The sequence below is a fragment of the Leuciscus leuciscus genome, assembly GCF_965113295.1.
Source record: "Leuciscus leuciscus genome assembly, chromosome: 13".
Classification (NCBI taxonomy): domain Eukaryota; kingdom Metazoa; phylum Chordata; class Actinopteri; order Cypriniformes; family Leuciscidae; genus Leuciscus; species Leuciscus leuciscus.
Genome location: NC_138737.1, coordinates 9,714,091 through 9,723,087, shown reverse-complemented (window position 1 = coordinate 9,723,087; position 8,997 = coordinate 9,714,091). Strand labels below are relative to the sequence as shown.

Sequence of the window (8,997 nt, the reverse complement as noted above, 5' to 3'; positions counted from 1 at the left end):
AACAAATATATTCAGACGGAGCGCACTCTGTGACGGTTTATTTAGAGGGTGTGTGAATGTAAGGGCTTGGACACGAGGACATGTTTTTCTCAAAGGCACGTAATTATGAATGGAGCCTGGCATGGCGACTTCCAGCCTGTGCATTCAGTGGGTGGCTGGCACCATACTGCAGGCTGTAGGATGGCACGGTTCACTCAAGTGCCCCCATTGAGTCGCCCGCTGCCAGCTGGATCTCTGCTCGGCGGGACCCGGAGACCTACGCGCTGTTGCCAAGCCAAGCGTGTGTGTAGACTGCCATCTAGACGCTCACAGTGGAATAACCCTTGACTGAATGCCAGTGTCTGAGAGGGAGGGGAGAAAAAAAAGAAAAGAAAGAGTCTTTAGCGGTTGTAGATTATATACAGATCACAAGATTGTTTAAAAATGGGTTGTAGATGCCGCGGGCTGTGGGACTCTACTGTTCCAGCTCCGCTCTAGAAAGATGTCTATTAACCACAGACTCATATTATCACGGATAAACGAACAGCTAGATCTGTTCACAATCTTGAGGTACTCTCATTTGTGAATTCCTTTTCTTACCAGGCGAACATCACAAATGACATCTTGTGTAATGTGTAGGCTGAACTCTTGAAATCAGTGCAATGGAAAACTCATGCTTAATATCTGAGGTTCACCAGATTTGTATTTTGTCGTCGTCATCAGCTGTTTTTTTGTTTTAGAAACATTCAAAAAGCTGTAACATTCATTCATTCATCTATCTTAAATTATACTTTTATTTTTATTTTAAATAGTACTACTTTTGTGTACTCAACAGTTCCCACACAAAACCTGGAAATGTTTGGGAATTTTACAGTTCCAAACCAGTAAAAGTCATGGAGAAAAAGACCAAAATTTGAGATCTTATTCAGTAATAATGTTTCCCTCATCAAACTTTAAGCCACTGTGACTGGATTGAGTGAGCAGATTCTGGTGATCCAGATTAGTCAAGTTTGTGAACGAATCATTTAGATTGGTTTTGTAAGCCGAGTTGAGAATGATAATAATATCTGATTTGGTCAATCGGTCATGAACTCATGTTAGGGCCTCTTACATTTATGGCACAAGTTTTATATAGCATGCTGTGCAATGATATTCTGTGTCTGTGCTTCTTTTCCATCATGTGACTAGCTGTTTGATATTACATATGTTGAATTATGCGACTATGTTGACCCATAGATGTCACTGAGGAGCAATGACTGTTTTTTTTAAGTTTTTTTTTAGAGACATTTCTTTAATTTATCCAATGTTTGGGTTTTCCTTTTTGTGTCTAACGAGTTTCTGAATGCCCCCGGAGCCTAACGTCTTTAACCTTTTGGTATTGTAATAAGGTGGTATAAAGTCAGGCATTGTGTGCTGTGCCTGGCCCCCCGCTCCTGCTCTTACAGCGATATGTGCTGACCCTGGAGGAGAAGAGAGGAGCCTTTGTCCCGCCAGCGCTCAGAGAAAAGACATTATTTACTGCCACAGGGGAACACGGGGGCACGGGGGAATTCAGCCATCAGCCGCTGAGAGAGAGAGAGAGCGAGAGAGAGCAAGAGCGAGCAAGTGCCAGAAAAAGCCGTTTGTGTCCTCAGCAGAGCAAAAAAAGGGTGATTTTCTCTGGGTTGGACAATCGAGCGTCTGTTGGGCCCTGCCCATATTATTATACGAGTAAAGCCTGTTTACATTGAGTCTGATACTGTTTGGATTTCAGCACTGCCGGCATTGTGGATCATGCAGAGTGGTGTAAGGAGGTGCAAGCTTTTTCCCGCTCTCTCTCTTTTTGTTTTCCCTCCCTCACTTTATCTGTTTCTCTCCATTCTATGTTCCCTTTTCTAAAATCATCAGCAAGTTTTTTCTAATTTGGATGATGGACTCAGTTTCCCCTTACAGGAGTCAGATTAAGTGAACATAAAATTGACAGAATGCCCAGTATTCACATTGGATTATAAAGCAAATACATAGAGGCAGTAGATTATTTTCCCACAAAATGTTATATTGTATATTATATGGGCAAAGTTCTTGGATTTTGGGGCTTTCAACCTTTACAGATCTAGGACCCTCCATCCAGACACTCAGTCAATGCTCCCGCTAATAATAACACTCTTTTGTCTTTTATTTTATTCTATAAAACATATCGAATTTTATTATATTTTTCATGACATTTCTAACTAATATTACATTTGTACTACTACTTTCAACATATTTGATCTAAAATACAGTAAAAACAGTAATATTACAAAAATAACGCTGTTTTCTATTTTAATGTATTTTAAAATGTAATTTATTCCTGTGATGTCGAAGCTGGATTTTCAGCAGCCATTACTCGAGTATTCAGTGTCACACATGATCCTTCAGAAATCAGTCTAATATGCTGATTTGCTGCTCAAGAAACATTATTATCAATGTTTTGCAGTTAATGTTTTTGTGGAAACTGACACTTTTTTTCAGGATTCTTTGATTAATGTAAAGTTTAAAAGAACAGCATTTATTTGAAATAATATAAATATTTTGTAACAATATAATGTAACAATATAATAATAAATGTCTTTGCTGTCACTTTTCATCGATTAAATGCATTTAATGCATCACAAAAAAGAATTACAAAAGTGTCAAAATGTAGTTACAATGGAGAGGTGCTGTTCTTATAGCAGCTTTAACAACATTTGAGTTAATTGTAACTCTGCCTCATTTTTTACTGTCCTCTGTAGTAATTTCTCCAGTGAAGCAACTCAGACTGGCCCCTATGGACCTCACAGCCAATCAGAAGCCACAGCTCCTACGCCCTCAGCCCCGCCACCTTCAGAATCAGAATTAGCATCAGCATCAGCATCAGCATCTTCCTCACTCCCGTCTTCATCCAGCCCGGCCTTCTGCCCTGTCCAGCCCTCACGGCACATTGTGGAACGGCAGTCACGGATGCTCAACTTCCATGTGGAGTACAGGCAGCGCTCCATAGAGGTGGTCCTGGAGGAAGCCAGCACAGTCGGTGAGCACACACTGTTTTTGATACAGTAGTAACACTATATACATGAACAGTTAATCATCTTTTGGTAGACAGCTTATGTCAAATAAAAGAGTCTGCATGATCATGCTTCTCTTGCAAAGGCAGCACACGTGATGATTAGTACAGTCCTTCTTTCTTGGAAATACACGCCATACAGTGTTTAGTAGCATGGTTCATGGCTTGCGTTTTGTTACCCACAATGTTGACTCATTTCTCAAATCAGTTTATGCTTTTGTCAAATAGGCAATAATTAACATGCCTTCTGCACTAATTAACTGTTTTTTTTAAAAGGTTTTCTCAGAAATTATCGGAGGATTTTCTTGGTAGATGTAGATACTTAGCTTTGATTCTTGGTATGACACAAGCCACTGAACTGAACCACATACTGTTTGTGTGACTATTTCTGTGAATGAAAGTTGAATCTTATGTCACGAGCATTGTCAACAGGAAGAGCTCTTGTGAGTTGCAGGGGTGTGAGCCAAGCAAGCCACACATATACAATGAAAAAGGAAGAAAAGTTTTTGGTGTTAGTGTAACTTTGGTTAATTTTTAATAAATGTAATTAATATAGAATAATATTTTATTTTTGTTCTAGTCATTTTATTATCAAACAGTTATTATAAATATTAATGTGTTTGTGGATAAGTGATTATTGTTTCGTTTTTGCAGAGGCCAATTTATAGGTGATAAAAATTTCCATCTGAAGCTTGACATTTGTAATATCTTTCAATATAATTGCAATTTAGATCACCATGCTGACAAACCAGTAGCTAGGATAGTTAGCTAGACATTTTTTAATGTCTGGTGACAAAATTAGAAAAAATGGCAAAAAATAGAAAAAATTGTGGTGGTATAATCTCAGTAATAGCTGAGAAACAAATGATTCACAAAAGATTTAAAGGGTTAGTTCACACAAAAATTAATTAATAGAGTCATTAATTACTCACCCTCAAGTCGTTCCAAACCTGTAAGACTTTCGTTCATCTTCAGAACAGAAATTATGATCTTTTTGATGAAATCTGAGAGCTTTCTGTCCCTCCATTGACAGCTACAGTGGAGAAAATAATTACCCACTTGCAAATAAATGAAGGGTCTATAATTTTTATGGTAGGTTTATTTTAATGGATAGAGACAGAATATCAACCAAAAAATCCAGAAAAAACATTATATAAAGGTTATAAATTGATTAGCATTTGATCGAGTAATATAAGTATTTGATCCCCTACCAAACAGCAAGAATTCTGCCTCCCACAGATTGGCTTTGTACCCATGTTAAATAAACACAGCTTAGGCCTGTCACTTTAAGGCTGCGTTTACACTTGGCATTAACATGCGACCTCTATCCGGATGTTGTCCTCATACACATTGAAAAGACAAGTGTAAAGCGCTTCTGATCGGAATGTTATCCGATCAGCGTGTCCAGGTTCGGAGGTTAGTCGAGGACGCATTGTGATCGGATCTCAGTGTAATGTAAACGCAATCCAGCCATCGTGTCTGCATTCACAGGTGGACGTCACACAAAAGAACGCGGTTTCTGTAAATAACGCGCATTTGTCCCACCACAGCTGGCAACGTTCCCGAACCTATACGTTTCTCTGTACCGTTTCCATTATGTCATCTATCTATATGGCATCAGGTGTAAACACACCGTGTCCTGATTGGCTTATGACCCGATCTGCTTGATCGGATCACGGTGATCGCATGTTAAAGCCAAGTGTAAATGCAGCCTAAGAAAGTACTCTTAATGTCAGCTTGTTATGTATAAAAGACACCTGTCCACAGAATCTGTATCTTCCATTCCAACCTCTCCACTACCATGGGCAAGACCAAAATGCTCTCAAAGGACATCAGGGACAAGATTGTAGACCTGCACAAGGCTGGAATGGGCTACAAGAGCATCAGCAAGAAGCTTGGTGAGGAGGAGACAACTGTTGGTGCAATAATTCGGAAATGGAAGAAATACTAAATAACCATCAATCGCCCTCTGTCTGGAGCTCCATGCAAGATCTCGCCTCATGAGGTAAGGATGATCATGAGAAAGGTGAGGGATCAGCCCAGAACTACACGGGAGGAGCTTGATAATGATCTCAAGGCAGTTGGAACCACAGTCACCAAGAAAACATTTGGTAACACACTACGCCGCAATGGATTGAAATCCTGCAGCGCCCGAAAGGCAGACATCAGACATCTAATGACTCAGAGAAGGCTTGGGAGGAAGTGCTGTGGTCAATTGAGACCAAAAAGCTCTTTGGCATCAACTCAGCTCGTCGTGTTTGGAGGAAGAGAAATGGTTGTTAAATAGATATATAGTGTTTTTTCTAAATTTTTTGGTTGATATTCTTTCTCTATCTGTTCAAATAAACCTACCATAAAATGTATAGACCCTTCATTTCTTTGTAAGTGGGCGAACTTACAAAAGCAGGGGATCAAATAATTATTTTCTCCACTGTATGCAACTACCACTTTGACGCTTCGCTTTATATGATAAAGATATTTAATTTAATCTTTTATTCACATATAAACATTGATCAGTGAACAAACAGAAGCTCAACCGAACCTGCTTGACAAAACAAACCTCTTGCGGAAGCTCAAACGTGCTGCGTAACACGAGACTGAACCTCACTGGTTCTCGCACTTAAAGCGAACGTATTTGAGCTTCCGTTTTGACTAAACCACTCAATTCATATGGATTATATTTAGAATCCCTTTATGAACTTTTTGAAGCATCAAAGTGTCAGTTGCGTAGCGAAGATCAAAAAGATCTTCATTTGTGCTCTGAAGATGAATGAAAGTCTTACAGGTTTGGAACGACATGAAGGTGTGAGTAATTAATGACATAATTTTCAGTAGTAACATTACTAGTACACATATACCAGCAGGTTTGATGAATGAAAAAGATGTTTTGAAAATGTATCATTTGCAAACAAAAGAAATTCGTCTGTTTGGCACTTTTAACATTTAGCAAAGCAGGACTTTGCTAAATAAACTAGACTGTATGCGTACTGACCTCTAGTGGTAACATAGTGAATGTTGCCAGTAGCCTTTTATAACCTATTCTCATTTCTTTCTCTCTGCAGGTGATATTAAAACTATTTTAGAGACTGAGCTACAGGTCCCTGTCTCTAAAATGCAGTTAAAAGGCTGGAAGAGTGGAGATGTATCTGACAGTGTAAGTGTGACTTTATTGTGTATGCTGATATTAAGATTTTTTTTGTTTTGTTGCATTAATGATGCAAAATTACTTGTATATCATAAATGATATTACATAAAAAATGATGAGTGCCATGTTGAGAAGGAGGGGTTGGATTCTAAAAAAAAATTCCATTATTATTAATTAATAATATTTTTATTTTATTTTTTGTTTTCATTAAATGGGTTTTTGTAATGGTAACTTTCTTGTCTATTCAAGTGTACTTCATGTACAGTTTTGCAAAATGGCAACTTTAAAAGCTTTATTTTTAACCTCTTTGATGGTTTTCTTCTTTTCTCCTTTCTTACAGACGGTTCTGCGGAGTTTACACCTGCCCAAGAACAACAGCTTGTATGTTCTCACTCCTGATATTGCCCCTTCAGCCAGCACCAGTCAGAGCAGGTATGTGTACATAGTGTCATAATGTGCCTCTTTAGCTCAGATTGTGCTATTAAAAACTGGTCCCAAACTGAAAGGATGGACTTGCATCTTATCTGATTTTTGTACGAGCGAGCGCTCCATCTCTTTGTACCAAGTTACCAACCTATCTCATATCCAAAACGTGAAGTTTGTTTTCTCGTAAACCTCTCCCACTCTCTAATAGCTGCCCATTTATTTCTGTGAAACTCTCAAAAATATGGGCATCAGACATTTTTGTTTTCAAAACTTCAAAATCCTGTTTGGAGGAGGTTGATGGGTTTATATTCACAGGATGTCTAATGATACCTTGAGTGTCTGTTTGTATTCATATAATATGTATCATATAATGCGTCATAGTACACAGCAACCTTTGAATGGCCGTCAGTAGAGAAAGATGCTTTTTAGCAACTGAATTTTGTAGTTAAGACATCTACCAGCAGGGGCTGACTGACTATTCTAACCTAACCTGACAAACCTATGCTGCGTCCCAATTTGCCTACTTCTACTACGCCCTAAAAGTATGTACTCTTTTTGTGAAGAGTGTGTAGCAAAAGATTAGACAAGCTTTGGGACATACTATCACATCATACAATTGCGTCTTTAACGGTTGCTCTCTGTTGCATCCTGTCACCGTAAACTGGCCTGTCAGTCATCTTGTTACAGTTAAAATCCTCCACATTTCATTTCATTTCAATTTCCTACTGTATCGGAGACAAATGTAGTATCACGTTGATCTACAGTCGCGGTGGGTCTTTCATGTGGAGAACTCTCCTCATATTAATGCATAATGATGCATTTAAAATTTAATGGCCAAACGGATCTTTATAAAAGTCAAAAAGATGAAAGATAACACTGACAATATTAAATAAATATTATTTAAACTTAGGTTAAACTTTGATTATTAATCTCTTAAAAACCTTTCTCTAAACCTCCGCACAAATCTGCCATGTTTTGTAGTTTGTTGTTCTGAATTGAATCCTCCTCCAAAGCGCAATGGGTTGTGGGCAATATCAGCCTTTAGAGTCTGCAGGGATCCACACTTGGAGATTTTTCCGTAAATAGTAGATCATCCGGTGACTTTTTTCATACTCTTTTTCTGACATACTTATTCTAATCTCACACACCATTTAGGATGGATAGAATGGACATTGGGACGCAGGGCCAGATCCCTTGTGTTTAAGAGAAGTCTCTCACTCACCACTAGGTGGCGTTGAAAGACCACATTTTAGACAGCGACAGTAGATCAGCAGTTTGATTTGTAAAGCATTTTAATCAATTGAGGAGCTTCCCTGTGTTTATTTATTTATGTTTTTGTTTATTTATTTACTTATTTTTGTTTACCATGCCGTTCAAAAGTTTGGGGTCAGTAAGATTTCTTTAAAAGAAATTAGTTCTTTTATTCAGCAAGGATGTACTAAATTGATCAAAAATGACAGTAAAGCTATTTATAATGTTAAGAGAAATTTCATCTCAAATAAATGCTGTTCTTTTCAACTTGAAATCCTTGAATCCTGAAAATGTGTCAACTTGTAAAAATAATAAGAAATATTTCATGAGCTTTAAATCTGCTTATTAGAATGATTTCTGAAGGATCATGTGACACAACTGGAGTAATTATGCTGAAAATTCAGCTTTGACATCACAAGAATTAATTATATTTATATTTAAAAAAAATACATTGGAATAACATTTGACAATATGAATTTAAGATATTTTTTTAGTACATTTTTAAAATAAGCAATAAGCATTTTTTTAATAAGCAACAAATTATAGACAGGGCAGTGCTAATCAAAGTAATAAATGAAAGGAACTTCAATTAGAAAGGGCTGTGTGTGTGTATGTTATATTGATGTGCATGTGTTTGTGTGTGTAATTATGTGTTGATTAGCACTGCTGTAAGCCCCAGTGGGAGGTGATGGTGGCGATGCCGTCGAGCGACTGGGTATAAACTGGCATCTCTGTCAGCTTGTGTGTGGACACTGTACTCTAGAGTGCGAAAACATTCTGAGAAAAGTACTTAATGGGCTGTAAACTAACATTGTGATAACAGTACCCTTCCAAAACACATCAGCACTTTATTTTTTCCCCCAAAAAAATATTTTTCCTTTTAGCACCTTGTCAGATTTGGTCCGGACGGAGATATTTTGTGTGTGTGTGTGTTTTTTTTTTTCTCTTTTCTTCTTTACTTTCATTTCAAAGATTGCCACAAAAACACGTTACTGTGACTTGCCGACTTGGACACTCAATACTCACACATTGGTTTCTATTGATAGGTGAAGTTCCTCCTTTCTCTCATGTGAAGTTCCTTTGACTGTTAAACATTCTGTTGGACTGTAATTTTTATGATACTGCTAGAAAACAC

General features: G+C 37.8%; 1 protein-coding gene across 2 annotated transcripts in view; it reads left to right on the top strand.

The window, feature by feature from the left end:
- faf1 (Fas (TNFRSF6) associated factor 1) overlaps positions 1-8,997 on the top strand; it is a 68,573-nt gene that overhangs the window by 9,885 nt on the left and 49,691 nt on the right. For both annotated transcript variants that reach the window (XM_082188289.1, XM_082188288.1), the window contains exons 4-6: positions 2,730-3,007; positions 6,103-6,194; positions 6,526-6,617. In XM_082188289.1, coding sequence (XP_082044415.1) covers positions 2,730-3,007; positions 6,103-6,194; positions 6,526-6,617 — 462 coding nt within the window. The remainder of the gene's footprint in view (positions 1-2,729; positions 3,008-6,102; positions 6,195-6,525; positions 6,618-8,997) is intronic.